Raw genomic sequence first — 18,949 nt, forward strand, 5'->3', positions numbered from 1 at the left:
GCCAAATATTTCTTTCAGTCATTCCTTCATTCATTTGCACTCCAGTTCTTTCATTTGTTGGCATTCCCCACCCCTTAAGCAAAGGGCAGAAAACAATAATGAGCCAGAGCTAAAAATAACTAGACCATTCATTATTTACACGTTGGCTTACTTGAGCTTTAAACTAATGGAGTTAAAGACCAATAAGTAAGTAAATACATAAATCAATACTTCCTTATAATTTTCTCTGGCTGTTTCAAACCCATTTTGCTTGCTCATTTGTTGTTGTTGGTGGTTGAAATATTTTGTATCCCATGTATTGTAATGAGTTAGGCTCGCATTACCAAATACTGTTTCAATGTTCCAACTAGACCTCATCTTTTGTTCCAGCAATACTACATTAGCAAGTGGAGATAATTATAACTAACATTGATTTTATAAAGAGGTTTCAAAAAATACATCAAATTCGTCTTAAATAAAAGACCAAAAGGGGCAGTGTAGGTCCAGATAGATAACCTAAAACTTTATATGACAGTCCAACTACATTGTATACCAATATTTTTTTTTTAAACGGCAAAACAGCATTATTAATCTCATCTAAACCGTAAAAGAGGAACAATGTAAATACTTAATTTTGTATTGTGAGTTTCGATTGTATATTTCATATGCTGCATGTGTACGTGTTGGCGTAAATAAGTACCACTTTCGATTTCGAACGAAACCGGAAATACGTTACGGGTTATTCTCTGGCATCCTTTGACGGAGTCTGCTCTGGTCACTTGATTAGTTTCGGAGTTGTTGATTCAACTTTAATCCAAATTTGCACACCAGTCTAAATACAATTTTTAGATAAAGATTAGCACGAATGCATGTGTAAGAGTTATTCAAGGAGGATAAAGATTTTTACCGACCAAATGGTAAGTTTGTTTTGGTCTGAAAATTAGTTTTCTGCCCATTTAAACCTTTCAGTGTTACAGATGAGCGAAGTGCCCATACGATGGCACTCAAGAGTCTATTTAAATCTCACACAACTGACAAGTGACATTTCAGCGTATAATATTGTCAGATTAGTCGCAAGCTCGACCGATTGTGGAATAATCATGCCAACTGGTAGTCCGTTATAAAATATAGTAGTCACACTCATTAAAGTCTATGCCAAAAAGTGTTCCACTAATATTATTCCTTATGGTTATAGACTGGATACAGAGACATACAAGATCAATAAAAAGTGTAATGCAGTGTTTCAGTAACAAGACGATCTGGATTTTGCCCATGGTCACTAAAAATCAAAAAGCCAAAACCACGGGCAAGAGCAGTACTAATAAAAAAAAAACATGCCTCTTTATATGATAGCTTGGTCGTGTATTGAAAATGCCAAATGACGGGAAAAAGAAAAACACACACACGAATACAAAAACCTAGGGTGAAACTTCAGCGTGTGGCAGGTGGCAGGGAGAGAGTTGCGATGGTGATCACGTGACACCCGGCGGGTGAGCGATTCATCTTGTTGTGATACTTCTTCTTTGGAAGGTCAGCCCGGAAGACTTCGTAAAGCGATGATGCTACTGTAAATCAAGTAAGTTCAATACCTTGAGTTTTCTTTATGAAATACTTAAAGAAGGATTTCTGCCCAGTTTCGCAGTGTTGCTTAGCGTGCCCGTTTTGTTACGTTTGAGGAGTGTATTTGTTTCTCCGTAAGTGAGACCAACTTGTTATCGAAGCGAACAGTGTAAGCTAAGCGGCAGCTAACAAAATTGGCTATTGGTTATCTCTTAATTATCCAGTCCGTGCTTTTCTGGAAGAAAGACTTGAGTCTAGCTATTGTTCCCTGACATTATTGCCTTCGTGTCTTGTGTTTGACAGTTTGACAGCGTTGAGTTAGCTTGCTAACAGGAATTAGCTCCCGGACCTTCAGGCTGTTTTGTTTTTGGCACAAGTGAACAGGCTAGGGGAGTCACGGGATCTTAACCTGACTTTAAACTCCGCTTTAGCGGTTTGTTAACTTAATTGATGTTCTTTCGGTTAATAGATAAGACATGCTTGATCACATCTACCTGTCAACGTGTACCGATGTTACGGAGTTTGTCCAGAGGTGATTGAAACTCACCTCCGGCTCAATAATGGCTCAGTGGTGTAATAAAACCCGCTGTCTTCCTGCTTCGTGGGAATTGTTCTCCCAGACTCTGATGTCACACCAGAAATGTCCCTCAGCTAATGATTCGTGACTACAGACTTGCTTTCAAGAAGTCACGTCACATGCTTTACGCAGTATTAACGTTGGAGTCGTTCATTTTAAAAAGCTTTTGGCGGAAGATCAGATATAACACTCATCGTTTAACACAAACACACAGGCTGTTTGTTCTTGTAAAATAAGGCAAAACTAGCAACGCTTGCTGTTTGTCTTCACCATAGGGAGGTGAAAGGAGATCACGAGACTCCACTGAAGGCTAGTTATCGTCTGCTGTTTTCACCAAAAAAAACCCAAACAAAAACAACCCCAAAAACACAGTAGGTGGAGGTGGAAGAGTTAAAAATTTTAATATTTTATTGTTGGGAGTGACCAGAATGGACAAGATGAGAAATGAGTTCAGGTGGAGCGGTTTGGAGGCAAAGTAAGAGAGGCAAGGCTGAGAGGATTTGGACATGTGCAGAGGAGGGATAGTGGATATACTGAACTAAGGATGTTGAATATGGAGCTGGCAGACTAGAAGAGAAGAGCAAAACCACAAAGAAGATTTATGGTTGTAGTGAAAGAGGATATGTAGAGGGCAACCGCGACAGAGGAGGTGAGATGGAGGCAGATGATCTGCTTTGATGACCAATAGGGAGCAGCCGGAAGAAGAAGAAGAAGAAGAAGCAGCGCTAAACATGACAACCACACACTTATGTCTGTTTTGCTGCAGGTGGATTTTCCTGTGTCACAGCAGGAATGCATGGTGGAGCCTATGGGGAGCTCGGGGGCAGCCTCCCCGCCATCGCCTCCCTGAATGCTTCCTACTCTACATCGATGTCCATCCCATCCCCGTACCTGTTGACACCACCTGTAGAGCGCAAGAAGATCTCTGACGTGCGGCGCACTTTCTGTCTCTTTGTGACCTTCGACCTTCTCTTCATCACCCTTCTCTGGATTATTGAGCTTAACGTGAGTGTGTGCTTTCACTGTTCTTGTTGCTGTTGCAGAACTAATGGTTAATTCTTGGTTTGATGTGATCTCTGCCCTCTTCTTCTGCAGATCTCAAGCTCACTTTGGGAGAGTTTAGAGAACGAGGTCGTCCATTATAACTTCAAGTCATCCTTCTTTGACATTACTGTAAGTGGGTCAATCCAAATTTGTGTTTATTTGCATTCAGTGTTGAAATGATGGGTCATTTATTGCCACGTTATTCTAATCATGCTTTGATCACAATGAGCAGTTACTTATGTGTAACCTGCTCTTGTAATTCCTCCTTTTGGGTTGGCAGATTGCATCATTATAGACACACAAGGGGAAATCATTTGCAACGTCAACATGTAATTAAAATGAAAGGTCATTTTCTTTTTCTGCTTCTTCTTCCTTGTCTCAGCTCCTTGCCTTGTTTCGTTTCCTGTGTCTTCAAGTGGCCTATGCTGGTTTTCGGTTGAGGCATTGGTGGGTTATTGCGGTAAGTCATCTCAGTTACAGTTAAACACACACTGAATAGTTAATGTAAAGTCTTATATGTTATTTGCCAGACATGAGCTATTTAACATTTTTTTTAAACTCTTCAGATCACCACTCTGGTAACAACCATCTTCCTCGTTGTCAAAGTTATCATATCGAATGTGAGTGTCCTCTCTTTGCTACTCTAACACTTTCAGAGCCTGTATTTGTCTATGTGAACGGTTTGCAAGCATATCAGTTTAAACCACTTCCACTTTTTCACTTCTGCATTCAAAGGCAGTTATTCACAGTCTGAGCTGATAAGACTTTATGTGATTTCTTTTTTTGCAGTGGTTCAAAATTAGTTTATGTAGCTTTGTAAACTTTTCACATTTGACATTAGGGAAGTGAACCAACATCAAATGCAGCACACTCATCTGTTTTAGAAGCCGAAGTAGTAAAAATAGTCTTTGATTTCTATTTTGAAGAAGCAAAATGCTTTTGGCTATGTTCTGCCCATCACCTCGTTTGTGGTCGCCTGGTTGGAGACCTGGTTCCTTGACTTCAAAGTTCTCCCTCAGGAGACTGATGATGAAAGAGGTAGGATAACAGTGCCCGATAAGTTCAAATGCTGCTTACACAAAGCTGTCTGATTCTTAACTTCTTTTCTTTTGTTACCTCAGCATACGTAGCAGCAGTGAATGCAGCTTGTGAACGAGCCCCTATTTACTCTCACGCTGTCTCAGATGGACAGTTCTACTCTCCACCTGAATCTGTCGCAGGTGAATGTTTGTGCAAGTGGTTTCTTAGTTAGGGTTTTTTATTATCTCTATTATGATTGTACATTTCATATTTAACCCAAAAATTGAGTTATGGTCTTGAACTTGTGTCTGCAGACTCTGACGAGGAGCCTGATGAGGAGGGTCCTGGGCGTAGAGCTATCACTGCTCAGGTAGCTTTTGTTATACTCTTTATAATCAGCCCCACTGACTCCTGTTCTGATGATGATTTTCTGCTTCGTTTCTCACTCCTCTCACTCTTATTCCAGGAGAAGGAGTATGTGAGACAGGGTTATGAGGCAATGTCTGTGGTGGAACAGATCCTAGCCCAGGAGGAAAACTGGAAATTTGAAAAACACAATGTGAGTACATGACTCCAGGATGTATCCACTGAATGAATAGCTTTCCTGTCTTGTTCACATTTGAATGCATAGTTAAGACGTTTGCTTACATAACTAAAAGATCATATCACTGACGCAGATTTCATTGCTTCCTCGTGCATTCTTTTTATGACAGACAGAGTGTTCAGGGTGCCTTTGTTTTAACACAAACATATCTCATAGAAAACTTGTAATCAATACTATTGTCTTCACTGTGACACCTAATTACTTTTTTGGTTTTAAAGATTCAATTGCCTATCAAAGTGTCCCTTATAGTTCTTGCGATCAGCAATAGAGATGGTACTTTAATGGCCTCATTTCTATTTTAGGCAGCTGATAAGCAACAATGAACTGTGAATCACAGATATAACCGACAGAGATACTGAAAGATACTGATCCTGCAGTTTCCTACACACGCCAGGTTACAAAAAATGACTAAAGCACAGGAGCCAGCCATCTCAAGCAGCAGTTTAATTGTTTCTTTCTTTTTTTTTTATTTCTTCTCTTCTTTATATTTGAGAAGTGATGCACAAAAGCACTGATTTCATAAAATAGGCAATACCTTTTGTCAGATTTAGCTACTACAGTACTGTGGGAACGTCTTGAACCATCCCTTGTGTCTTTATATTTTGCAGTCGATGAGTAAAACTTTCTTGTAAAAGGCAAAAGAAGAAGCGGCAACCCTAAAACAAAGTGTTTACATCATATGATCAACATGTGAGAGTCATGTTCTTAAGAAACAGGAAAAAATCCAACAAAGACCTGACTCATGACCTCAGAGATGCAGCTTGCTTTTCAATTGATCACTAAAGTTTCATCCAAAACTGTCTCAGTCAAAGGGTGGCTGTCAGGAAGCCATTTTTAATGAAGGAGCACAGAGAGAAAATGCCGAGGTATGACATATACATAAGAACTAGACTGAACATCAGTGGCAACAAGTCCCATGGAGTGATGAATCCAAATTTGAAAATTTTTATTCAAATAGTCGTCAATACAGTGGGGCAAAAAAGTATTTAGTCAGCCACCGATTGTGCAAGTTCCCCCACTTAAAATGATGACAGAGGTCAGTAATTTGCATCAGAGGTACACTTCAACTGTGAGAGACAGAATGTGAAAAAAAAATCCATGAATCCACATGGTAGGATTTGTAAAGAATTTATTCGTAAATCAGGGTGGAAAATAAGTATTTGGTCAATAACAAAAATACAACTCAATACTTTGTAACATAACCTTTGTTGGCAATAACAGAGGTCAAATGTTTACTATAGGTCTTTACCAGGTTTGCACACACAGTAGCTGGTATTTTGGCCCATTCCTCCATGCAGATCTTCTCGAGAGCAGTGATGTTTTGGGGCTGTCGCCGAGCAACACGGACTTTCAACTCCGCCACAGATTTTCTATGGGGTTGAGGTCTGGAGACTGGCTAGGCCACTTCAGGACTTTCAAATGCTTCTTACGGAGCCACTCCTTTGTTGCCCGGGCGGTGTGTTTTGGATCATTGTCATGTTGGAAGACCCAGCCTCGTTTCATCTTCAAAGTTCTCACTGATGGAAGGAGGTTTTGGCTCAAAATCTCACGATACATGGCCCCATTCATTCTGTCCTTAACACGGATCAGTCGTCCTGTCCCCTTGGCAGAAAAACAGCCCCATAGCATGATGTTTCCACCCCCATGCTTCACAGTAGGTATGGTGTTCTTGGGATGCAACTCAGTATTCTTCTTCCTCCAAACACGACGAGTTGAGTTTATACCAAAAAGTTCTACTTTGGTTTCATCTGACCACATGACATTCTCCCAGTCCTCTGCTGTATCATCCATGTGCTCTCTGGCAAACTTCAGACGGGCCTGGACATGCACTGGCTTCAGCAGCGGAACACGTCTGGCACTGCGGGATTTGATTCCCTGCCGTTGTAGTGTGTTACTGATGGTGACCTTTGTTACTTTGGTCCCAGCTCTCTGCAGGTCATTCACCAGGTCCCCCCGTGTGGTTCTGGGATCTTTGCTCACCGTTCTCATGATCATTTTGACCCCACGGGATGAGATCTTGCGTGGAGCCCCAGATCGAGGGAGATTATCAGTGGTCTTGTATGTCTTCCATTTTCTGATGATTGCTCCCACAGTTGATTTTTCACACCAAGCTGCTTGCCTATTGTAGATTCACTCTTCCCAGTCTGGTGCAGGTCTACAATACTTTTCCTGGTGTCCTTCGAAAGCTCTTTGGTCTTGGCCATGGCGGAGTTTGGAGTCTGACTGTTTGAGGCTGTGGACAGGTGTCTTTTATACAGATGATGAGTTCAAACAGGTGCCATTCATACAGGTAACGAGTGGGGGACAGAAAAGCTTCTTAGAGAAGACGTTACAGGTCTGTGAGAGCCAGAGATTTTCCTTGTTTGAGGTGACCAAATACTTATTTTCCACCCTGATTTACGAATAAATTCTTTACAAATCCTACCATGTGTATTCATGGATTTTTTTTTCACATTCTGTCTCTCACAGTTGAAGTGTACCTCTGGTGCAAATTACTGACCTCTGTCATCATTTTAAGTGGGGGAACTTGCACAATCGGTGGCTGACTAAATACTTTTTTGCCCCACTGTATGTACAGAGGAAGTCGGGAGAGAGGTAGAAAAGGGAGTGTCTACAGCCATCTGTGAAACATAGTGAGTTCTCTGTCATTTCAGCCAGTGGTCTCAGGGATCTTGTTAAAATTATGAACCTAGAAGAGTGCCATCAGATTTCGATTTGACATGAAATACAAGCTAAAAGGCATCTGATTGACAAAGGCTTCTTTTTCCAGCATGATAATGATAAAAAACCCACACTGCCAGTTTGGTAAAAGCATCTGGTTTCACTAAATCGCTGCACCCATTTCAAATTTTCCTTGCTAAATATACAGAAATGAGAGGTGGCTCAAGACTTTTGCTCAGAACTGTAGCTAATTTTCACCCTGAGCAGGTATACACACTATATTAAAAGCTGTTTTTTGAGGGGAAAATAAAGGCCCCACAATCAAATCCCTTTAAACTCTCATAGAACCACTATTAAGGTAAGAATGTAATCAAACAGGTATGTTGGCACCACAACACCCAACTGAAACCTAATTTTAGCAATGCAGCATTTTTCTCTGTAGGAGGTGTATTTCTGTATCAGCTCTTTTAATTACAATGAAAACTACATTACCTGTCTTACTAGTAGTTTATTATTCCTGCGTTATTAATTCATATCTGTTTTTACTCAAATGAAAGTGAAAGTGTCAGTAATACTGTGTCTTTTTTTCACCTCCCATGACAGGAAATGGGCGACTCAGTTTACACTCTGGAAGTTCCTTTCCATGGAAAGACTTTCATCCTCAAGGTGCAACAGTCTTCTAGTGTATTCAGTATCTCACCAAACATGCCCTGCTACATCATGTTTAGATAGGCTGCATTTGTTAATAGGGTGAATTCAGATATGTTTTCAAGCCTCCCTGGTCTTTTTACATATACAACTCATATCGCCTTGGACTCCATTATTATAGATATCAGCGTAAAGAGCAGAACAGGCTCTGAATCCGTCAGCTGTCACACTTCTTCCTAACACTCTGCTACAAATGGATCAAGTTCTCTTGCAGCTGATGGGCCTGTATTTGCACAGTTTCTGCTGCTGAAATAATCAATAATTGCATGCTAAATCCAATTCGATACAACAGAGACTCGGTGCCTTGCACAGAAAAAGCTGATTCATGTGTGTACAACTTCCCATTAAGGAATTCAGAGGAAGTTTGCTCTTTATTGGAGACCTCATAACTGAAGGGACTTTGTTTTCCAAGGTTTACAACTGTGCATTTATTATTGCAGCAGTCTCAAATTTATTTTTTCTTTGACACACTACTCTTGTGTTTCAGTGTGATGTTTATCTGGCAGACTTATTTCAATCTTGCTTTTCCTTCCAAGCTAGATAGGCACATTAAAACGCCATATACGTATGAACAAAATGGAAAGCAAAATGAATGATGTAAGGCCAGGATTAAAGTGTCTTGTAGATGTGTCGATTGATAGCTGCAGACACTAAAGAAAAGTTGCTGCAACAGTTCTTATTATATATTATATATAGAGGGTATGTAGACTTCCACATAGAACCTCTTGAATAGTTTTCGATGACAAAATTTGCATCGCTGGCATGGAACAACCGTCACTGAAACAAAACGCTCTTTGTAGAAGTAAATATTACATAATAGGGATTTCCAACAAGACAATGGTCATAAACAGACACAAGATCCTGTTTTGAAAGTAGTCAGACAGGCCATTACAGATTAGTGAAGTAAGGCCTGTTCTGACCTTTGCTTCGGAGGGAAAAAGTGCACCATACAGAAAAGAGAGCTTTAGATATTTTCATATCATCTGCAACAGAAAGTAAATGGTAAATGGCCTGTATTTGTATAGCGCTTTACTTAGTTCCTAAGGACCCCAAAGAAAGGGGTAGAAAATAGCCCAAAGTACATGCAGACAGCAATTAGGTGTCATGTCTTATAGACATTTTTTTCTTGTAACTGTAGGCTATGCTGGACATTAGTTTACAGCCTTGTTTTTTTCTCCTCTTCAGGCCCTCATGCAGTGTCCTGCTGAGCTTGTGTATCAGGAGGTGATCCTGCAGCCGGAGAAGATGGTTCAGTGGAACAAAACAGTTTCTGTCTGCCAGGTCAGAAGTCTTCCTGCTGTTTTTGCACATTTTTCACTGTAATCCTGTGGCGTGCTACAGCTTGATATCTCTTCCCGTCTTATACTCAGATCCTTCAGAGAGTTGACGACAACACTCTTGTCTCATATGATGTATCTGCTGGAGCAGCAGGGGGAGTTGTCTCCGCAAGGTACATCAGCACAACATCCTACCGACTTTTCTTTCTGTCATCTGTTCTTGCTGTCCCATCTGTATCGTTTCTTTTCTTCAGGTCTGAATAAAGTGTGTTTATTGGGTGATTGATTTTTCTTCCTTCAGGGACTTTGTTAATGTTCGCCGAGTGGAGCGCAAACGAGACTGTTACCTGTCTGCTGGCATAGCAACCAACCACGATGCCAAACCTCCAAGCAATCGCTATGTCAGGTCAGACCTTGCCTCTGGCCTTGTCACTGATCCAGTAAATTAGAACATTGTATCGGTTTGACAAAGGGCATCTGTGTTAGTTTAACTTGTATAACTTTGTCTTTTTTTGCTTTACTGCTGGTCTCAGAGGAGAAAATGGGCCCGGAGGTTTTGTGGTCCTCAAATCCAGCAGTAACCCATCCATCTGCACTTTCATCTGGGTCCTCAACACAGACTTAAAGGTGTGAAAACACATGGTGGAATTACTCTTGAATTTTCTTTATTTTTACAATATTCAAGATGTTCTTTCCCTTTGTACAATTAGAAAGAAGTTGTTTTCTAAATTATTTTTGTAGCAGGACACTGCAGCAGGTTGGGCCCCCTTTTGCCTTCCGAACTGCCTTAATTTTTCATGGCATAGATTCAACAAGGTGCATAAAACATTCCTCAGAGATTTGGGACCATTTTACATGATAGCGTCACATATAAAACCAGTCTGTGTTATAGTACGTTATCATGCTGAGAACAGCTGTCTGAAGATGGTTATACTGTGGTCAATATTACTTAAGCAGTGACATTAAACCCACATTGTTACCCGAGCACCACCCTGGAATTTTTCTACCAATCGAATATTGTGGCAGAAGTCATGACTCATCAGACCAGGCAATGTTTTTCCAGTCTCATTATCTTGGTTTTTAGCCTTCCTTCCCACCAGATTAAAAAAAGTTCACTAGCTTCTGACATGAACAAGGCATTTTCACCCAGAGAATTGCCACTCACTGCACATTTCCTCTTTTTTGGACCACTCTAGAGATGATTATGTGGGAAAATCCCAGCAGATAAGCATTTTACTATGTCTACGTGCCTAAATGCACTGAAGTTCTGCCATGTGATTGATGGTTAGATATCTGTGTTAACGAGCAGTTGAACAGGTGTGTGTGTGTATAAATAGAAATTTTGCAGAAAAAGGCAAAATGTAACAGATATAGGTGAGATAAGGATAAAAAACAAAGGAATATGAAATGTAATACAAATATTAAAAAGCAATTTTTTTTGTTTCATCAGGGCCGTCTGCCACGCTACCTCATCCACCAGAGTCTGGCAGCCACAATGTTTGAGTTCATGTCCCATTTACGCCAACGAATTATCGACGTGCGGCCCTCTCATCGTTCCCACCACCACCATCACCACCACCACTCTCAAAACTAGAGAGAAGTTTTAAGTGGTCACTTGAAAGGTCACTAGCCAAAACTGGCCATCACGGCGTCCGCTGAATGCTCCCAAGCTGAAGGGATGCAATTATGTACCTGACAAGGTTGCAACTTTAAGCAAAGGAGATGTGAGACATTTCCCATGTTTCAGCCACACAAAGTGAGGAGTTATTCAGATATCAAAGACTAAACATTTTCTATCATTTTGGGGAAGTTTAAGTGTAATCACAAGCGGAAATTTTTGCATGGACCTGTAACCCGTTTGCTATGTTTCTCGCTATGTAATGAAAACTGTTTTCTGAGACTTTACAGAAACAAGACCTGGATAAAAAAGTGATTCCCAATGTTGGAATCTGTGTTACAGAATAGCTATAACAGTAGTATGACTGAAACAGCTGTCTCTCTGAGCCTTATCTTTCTGCACACATTGTTAGTCATTGATTTACTGCTTTTTCCTGTGTGTGTGTGTGTGTGTGTGTGTGTGTGTGTGTGTGTGTGTGTGTGTGTGTATTTTTTCACTGCACCGTCATGGATTTGTTTTTCTGAGGCACCTGCCTGCACTTCACAGCCATATTTCTACACAGTTTCTTCTACTTTACTACACTGTGATACATTACAGGGGGCTCTCTGCTATCTGGTCACCACTAGAGGGAGACACCACTGATCCACACAGTGAAGCGTTCTTGGTTTGACACCAGCTTCTGTGCCATAGTGCAACATTAAAGCAAACATTTAATTACTGTATTTTTTTTTTTATTTTATTTTTTTTAAATGCTGCTTTTGTTTTGCACTTTGGGATCAGCCAGGAGTTTAAACCAGGACCCGGGTCAGCAGGCTGTTAGACAGTTAGTACAAAAGATAATGTTCATAGGTTAGGATGCTGTATACTAATTTTTTTTTTTTTTTTGCCAATAACCTCAAGTGGCCTTGTGTTGAAGTAGCTCGACTTATTTGTCATGAAAGGTTATTACTATACTGCTATAATTAGATTAGGCCCCCTGTGGCCTGAGGTGTGGCACTGAATGAAGTTTTGTTAATGTTTTTAATCATGGAAAAAAAAAAGAAGAAGACATCCCCTGCAGCTTAAGTTGTGTATCAGTGTTATGATGTACCTCAGAAGATCAATTTTTAGGATTACATCTGGAATCAAAAGAATTTAAAAGATGAAGTTGGTTGAAGTTATTGTGAAGTTGACCTGAAGAGGGTGCTGGTCTTCCCTGAACTTTTCTATATTGGTGTAACGGAAATAACACTTGGTGGTGTAACTGTGACACCCACACGACTGTGAGGCATTACTCTTCATAAGCTTGTGTATGTAGTCACGCTCAGAAATCATTAAGCCCTAATAAATCAAGACTCATTTACAATACTTACTGTACTGAAGGAATGTTGGAAGTGACAATAAATAATGATATCAATAATTTGGTGCCTTTTATCAGAGTAGTTTTACATGCCAGTCTTTTGTTTTACTTTTCCATTTATTTCCTGCTGTTATGTCTGTGCTTTCGTATCCTCCACAAAGATTATTTACATAAACCCTGCTTAGAATACTTAACTGTGTTTTTTATAATTTTAAATTGATTTGTTTATACAAACATTTTAATTTATGCTCATCACTACTGAACAAGATTTTTTACTGAGTCTTAAACAGTGTCTTACGTCTAATAAAATATATGAAAAGATGATCTAGCTCTGACTTCCTTCAACTCACATATTTAACCAGTATCTGTATTAACTTGTATAAATCTTGTGCTCTTATTTTTGAATATATTTTTTAACATAGGTAGATAGATACCCTTGTAGTTATCTATCTACCCATCCATTCCTGCATCCATACATACATACACACAAGAGTAGCTTCTACCCATATGTTTCTCTGTGGGTGCTTATGTTATGAATAATAACGCCCTGTGTCTGCAGCCTTGCATGATTTTCATTGCTGCACTCACAGAACTTTGCCAGAGGTCACTGTTCTCTGTGTGACTTAATCAAAAATAAGCATGAAGCGTTTTCAAAAGTTTTCAAAAATAAACTGATACTCCCCAAAGAAAATGTTTATTTAAACACAGAACACGATTAAGTAATGCTAAATAATCCAGTTGCATAATCCCTGAATCGACACTGCAATGGCAGACTTGATATGGAGTGTAATTAATCTTACTGCTGCAGAAGAGATCTGCTGTCCTTGGGGCAAAACACATTGCTTGAGAGATGAAGCAGCTCACATGATTGTGCTGTGACTGTCTTCTGAGGATGTGGGTGTGGGAATTTGTGTTTCTTTTTGTTTTGATGAGAGCACAAGCGTCCCACTGCTCTTGTTGTCCTCCATGTAAAGCTGATGAGAAGCATCAGTCCTTGGGCTGCCGTCATCTGCCTGAGCACTTTTCCATCAGGCCAATAATCTGGAGGGAAAACCTCTCATCAATTTGGCGCTCCAGTGAAATCCTGGAAAATGGGAAGCTAAAAACTTGGTAGAGTTTTAGATCTGTGACCTCTATTTTGTAGCTTTTTTCCTACTTGTTCTTATTTATGATGATTTTTATTCGTTCTTTTTATTAGTGGAGGGCTTGAATGTTGTCACAGCTGCTTTTTCCTTTGCCAAAATATAGGTTTTGGCTAAGGTCCGCTTTGTAAAGAATCTCTACAGAGCATCCCACAGGGACTGTGACAGATTCTCCTCTGGCATCCAAGAGGGCGTTCCACTTGTGAAAGAACTGAAACACAACTTCTCTCTGGATTATCTGACATTGTGAACATCCACTACCAGCTGACTCTGTTCTTAATAGATGGGTTCAGCCTTTAACAGGTTCTGCATGCAGTTCTGCTGCTGCTGCTGTGTTGCTGATGATGAAGAAGAAGAAGATGAAAAGCAGCCTTTAGTACCGTAAGATGACACAGACAAGCATATCATGTATATCACGTACAGCCAATGTTTGAATTTGTGTTAACAGCTCATGTCTCTTCTTGTCTGCGTTGGCTGACCGCACAGTGCGGATCCGTTGGACTATTTTACCCGTGAAGTCCAGAAGCGTCGAGATGAGGAAACAAACCTGTGGAGTGAGCCGGGAGACCCCAGCCATTCGGAGAGACAGGATGACCGGGTGCTCTACTCTCTGCTGCAGGCCAGGCAGAAGACCCGCATGGGCTCCACGGTATGTGGGGCAGGGACTAACAAAAATGTGTTTTTTCAAGGAGGAAAAAAAGAAAATCTGACACAAATAGCTTAAAAATAACTGTATAAGTTGCAGTTCAAATTTTACATTTGAAATGCAACATTTTACATTGCACTGTGAGTACTTTTTAGAGGTTATTTGATTATCCGGTTAATTTAAATGCCTTTTGAGGTTATTCTCCTTTTCTTGTCCAGGGCTATCGTCGTCTGAGTGTTGATATCGAGGCCATGAGAGACACACGCAGAGAAGTCAGAGAGAAATGGAAGACAATCCTGGAAAATCTAGGTGGGGCTTGACTGATGAGACATGCTATAGTCTGAGAGATTATTGACAATCCATGCTGAGATTATCTGCCATATTTTCCAGGTTTTATGGCAGAAGCAGACTCTCTGCTGGCTGTGTCTGCTGGGGGCTCACATGACCGCATGCGTAACGCCCCGAGAGCACGTGCCCTCCTTCACACACTTCACTCTGAGACCTCCATCTTCAATAGCAACAAAGAACCACCACCAGAAAGATATCTTTTCATCCTGGTGAGAAAACGGGGCTTGCTGGTGGGAAGTGCACCATCACTGAACTTTGACTTCATACTAAATCAGATTAACTTTGCTATTGCCTTCTGATTAAGGTTTGAAAACAGCCCTGTGAAGTTTAGTTCGAGTCACAAGTAGATAAACTGCATCATTCATGGGCAAATATGATCGATATTATTCTTTAATAGATTGCCAAGGCTGTCCAGCTCTCATTATAGTGTAGATTGTAATGAGTTAAGATGGGTTAAGTGGTTTAGTCCAAATAATATCAGTTTTATTTAAGTTGTAACATCAAAAGAGTAGGAAGCTGCAATTTAATTCGGCTTTTTAAAAAAAAACAAAAAAACTCAGATTTCATTCAGCTTTGTATCATGACAAAGAAAGGTTGGCATATTATGGATACAACAAAAATCCCACCTTTTTTTCTGTCTGTGTTCATATTTGGTTCCGTTCTTTTGCTTCAGCCTGTTGTTTTTCTCCTTCTTTACAGGATCGTCTCCTGTACCTAGACATAGCTGAAGATTTTGTGGCAAAGGCAAAACGCTTCTACCCTCCAAAGGATGACTCTGACGAGGAGACGCCGGGTCTCTCCGTAAACCTGCCGCTGCTGCTGGCCAGGATGGGGGCCATGAACGGAGGAGGGGAAGATGAGGAGGAGCAGAGCGAAAAAGATGATGAAAACTTGAGTGACTGAGCCCAAGATCTATGGGCTGCAGTAATAAGAGACACAAAGCAGGGGGCAGTAGTCATCAACCCTGGAGACCTGGTTGACAGCTTTGCATAGCTCTTATTCAAGTGTTTGTTGCCTCATACAGTGTTGTTGCTGCTTTTTTGGAAGTTCTAGGCTAAAATATTCCCCTCTCTCATTTAGCTTGACTCTTTTTTGTTTAGTCTGGCCGAACTCTAAAAGGAGATTTGCAGATTTTGAAATGAATCCCACGGATGAGTATTAACTGTGTTTTTTCTCTCCACCAAAGAGTGTTATCGGGGTTGTAGGCGGTTCATTGTTCATGTGTTGCGAACCTTCAGGGTAACTATGTTTTTCTGAGCAATGCTTCTTTATAGTTCTGTCCTATGATTATCAGCACTCATTTCATTCAATCATATGATCAGTAAGAATGCGGAATAAATAGCACACCGATCTGATGTCAGACTTTCCTCTAAAGGTTTTACAGGAAAGAGTGTTTGCATGATCACTGCTTTAACTCATTTGAATCTGTATGTGGTTTAAAATATTTGAAGAATAGCAAAAAGAAATGCAATGCGAGTACTGTAAGTTGAATTTTTAAGTTGGTTGTTTGCGTGACTGAGATGGAAGAATGTTTTTCCTGTTCAGCAATTTGCTGAAAATGTGAAAGATTTATACAAGTATGCGATAGTTTGTGTTTTGGTGTGAAGTTACCTTGAAATAAAGTTCCAGCCTAAAGCCTGTTTTATGTAATGTCACATGCATCTTTCTCATGTCAGGTTGCTTGCTATTCATAAAGTTACATAAATTCAAACGAGTGAACTAGACTCTAATTTTCAATGATATTTAAAATTACGTTCAGTTAAGCATACTGAGCAATGGAAACTGTGGCATGGGAGCAACAGTCTTTTGAAGTGGAACGTAAGAATCTTCTTCATCTGTCTGTATACTCTCATGTGGCCCGTCAGCTGTGCATCCACGGCTGGCTTGGACTCTGTCCCTGTTCTGAAGTGGCATGTCCAGCGTCTGACCGTCCCAGTGAGACCAGGCCGGGTTGCAAGATGGATGGTGATAATGGTGTTTTGGTAGTCAGCTGTTTGTTATTGTTATGTAAGAGAGAGCAATACACTGTCGAGGGCACATGTTTGAACACGGCACCAGCCCGATGGTACAATGGCGCACAGATCCACAAATAACTGGTAACAACTGAGTTATATGAAGCACAAAAGTTGATACTGTGTGCAGGAATTAATACAAAGCCAGATCCCTTCTTATTATCAAGTGTCAGGTTGACCTGTTCCTCTCTCCTCCCAAAGTCATTTTCGTGTTACAAATAAATCCGACTTAAAGTTCCCCTCTCACAATATTTTGCCATATTTACCACCTCCTGACAAGCCTTGGCTTTATCCTGCAATTGCCCTTCTCTTTCTGTTTTCCCACCTACTCCCTATCTCTTTTGCGGTGACAGCTCATTTAAATGTCACTTTGCAGCAGCTGTGGCGGTGCTCTTATGCAACACAAAGTTCTTCCCGGCCGAGCCAGGCCTTGTGCTGGTGGACAGACGAGGACGGTGGGGGGTGATCACTGTGACAGACCTAACCTCATCACTGCTCACCTTTACAAACTATACACACACCCCTGGCTCCATTTGCATAGCATGACTCACCCGAAAACAGCTAGGAAAGGGCTATCTGATGGCCTCTTGGATTTTGGCTTGTGCGTGTACAAATAAATAGACAGCACAAATTTAAATTGTCACTCTGTGTATTACAACTGACTGCTTCACATAAAGTAGCTTCTAATAAGACATGACCTCAACACAGAAGGAGCTTGCATGGTGACTTACTGGGTTTCTGAAATGGCATTCAAGGTTGTCATGGTGTCATAACATGACTGAATCAATGACCCAGGAGATGCTTATCGTTTTCTTTTCTCAGTATGACACTGAGCGACATTTTACATATGTACTGGCAGCCTGCTGGGAGATTGTTGAAAGAAAAGTGAAATATTTTTGGAATTTGCAGGCAAATGGATGTTAGCCTTTAACTGTTGCCTTAAATATGCACGACACGAAGAGTCAGTGGTGAGGAATAGCATTAATTTACCCGAAGTCAAGAAATATACTCAAAGAATCACAAAGTTATGATCATATTTGTTTTTCAGACAATCTGGCACAGTACAGCAAAAACCTTAAAATAAAATAAAAAACCAATTAACACATCAGGCTTCTTTTGCTTGGGATGATTACATTTTATGCTGTGTCTGAGGTATATGATATCTGGTATATGATGATATCAGTACCTGATGTGGATTAGTGAGTCAGAAACGGGAATCGGTAGTAACATCAGACCAGCAGATAACTGTCAGAGGTGAGTGTGTGTGTGTGTTTCACAGCCTGTAACCCGAGTTGATTATGGCCTGCATGGCGCTCTTTCACTGAGGTAATGAATCACTGGAGACTGAGCTCTCACTGCTACTGTGAGACAGCGCAGTGTAATGGCATCTAATGAGGGGGTATGATGTTGTCATGAAGCCTGGCGGGGGTATAAACTTATTCAAAGCTGTATTATGAATAAAAAAAACAGCATGAGAAAAATGACACTGCTATTTGTATGGCTTTTTCACCATTTTTCTCACAACTGACTGTATATAAAAGATGGATGTTGCCACTGTGACATAATGTGGTTTGTGAACTCACATTTTACACCCTCTATAGCTTCCGTGTTATTTTTGTTTTTTGGAGCCAGAGGTGACAATACTTAGGCAAGTGTGTGAAATGCTAATTTGTCAGCTAGCTTGACAAATGCTGTCCTAAAGCATGGACATAATTTTGCATTTCTTTATCCTGGTTCTCATTTTGATGTTTTTTGGCTTCATGTCTAAAATATTGTGGTTAACACAAACTTTAGATAATTTTCCCATGTTGTTATAAATATTTAGTCAGGTATTTGCTTGTTTATCTTACATTATAAGCAAGCAAATTACTCATGAATTTTGATCCAAGAGATGGCGTGTGCTGCCAATCATCAAATTAGACTGCAAAAGTTAGCTTGGTATGGCCACCTTTATTCTTTAACCTGAATGCTGGTAGGCAAGCTTTTGTAATTTCTTCAGAAATTCTTCAGTCATCTTTAGAAATATGGGTTTCAATCCATGACTAATAGTGCTCCATTGTGTTTTTCCATATATATATTCTTTTCCTCCATTGGGAGTGTGTTTGGGATCAATGTCATGCTGAAAAACTGAAGCAGTCAAACACTTAACACGCCAGATAGAACTGCATTGTGAATCAAAATCTGAGGGTTGCATCAATCTACTCTGACAAAATCCCCCAAACCATGACAGAGCACAGAGATGAGTCCACTGTCAGAGGCTATAAGATGATCACTTGTAACCTTCGCTAAAGCTTCTTCTGTACTGTAATGAGTTCTGAAACCTGACTGAAACTCTTCAAATAAACCATCCCTCTGCAGATTATCAGTAAGCTGTTTTACATCTACTTTTTCAAGATTTTTTTTAGATGAAAGGA

The 18,949-nt window shown here is 40.3% G+C and overlaps 2 protein-coding genes across 2 annotated transcripts; both read left to right on the forward strand.

Annotated features, from left to right (window-relative positions):
- Window positions 1-1,409: 1,409 nt before the first annotated feature.
- Window positions 1,410-12,711, forward strand: stard3 (StAR related lipid transfer domain containing 3). The gene is made up of 15 exons (XM_085271841.1): window positions 1,410-1,555; window positions 2,883-3,121; window positions 3,212-3,289; window positions 3,543-3,620; window positions 3,727-3,780; window positions 4,087-4,198; window positions 4,282-4,380; window positions 4,495-4,550; window positions 4,647-4,739; window positions 8,049-8,111; window positions 9,339-9,434; window positions 9,524-9,603; window positions 9,732-9,836; window positions 9,964-10,057; window positions 10,881-12,711. Exons 2-15 carry the CDS (start codon window positions 2,909-2,911, stop codon window positions 11,022-11,024), a joined length of 1,365 nt encoding a protein of 454 aa, XP_085127967.1. The 5' UTR covers window positions 1,410-1,555; window positions 2,883-2,908; the 3' UTR covers window positions 11,025-12,711.
- Window positions 12,712-12,786: 75 nt separating this feature from the next.
- On the forward strand, window positions 12,787-16,163 carry LOC146576518 (melanoregulin). The gene is made up of 5 exons (XM_085271842.1): window positions 12,787-13,910; window positions 14,016-14,178; window positions 14,394-14,484; window positions 14,566-14,732; window positions 15,223-16,163. The coding sequence occupies exons 1-5, from the start codon at window positions 13,813-13,815 to the stop codon at window positions 15,424-15,426; spliced, it is 723 nt and encodes a 240-aa protein (XP_085127968.1). The 5' UTR covers window positions 12,787-13,812; the 3' UTR covers window positions 15,427-16,163.
- Window positions 16,164-18,949: the final 2,786 nt, after the last annotated feature.

Source organism: Mchenga conophoros, linkage group LG4 (genome assembly GCF_057382185.1).
Source record: "Mchenga conophoros isolate Kocher_MC1m ecotype Shallow Benthic linkage group LG4, M_conophoros_male_GT1.1, whole genome shotgun sequence".
Taxonomy (NCBI): Eukaryota; Metazoa; Chordata; class Actinopteri; order Cichliformes; family Cichlidae; genus Mchenga; species Mchenga conophoros.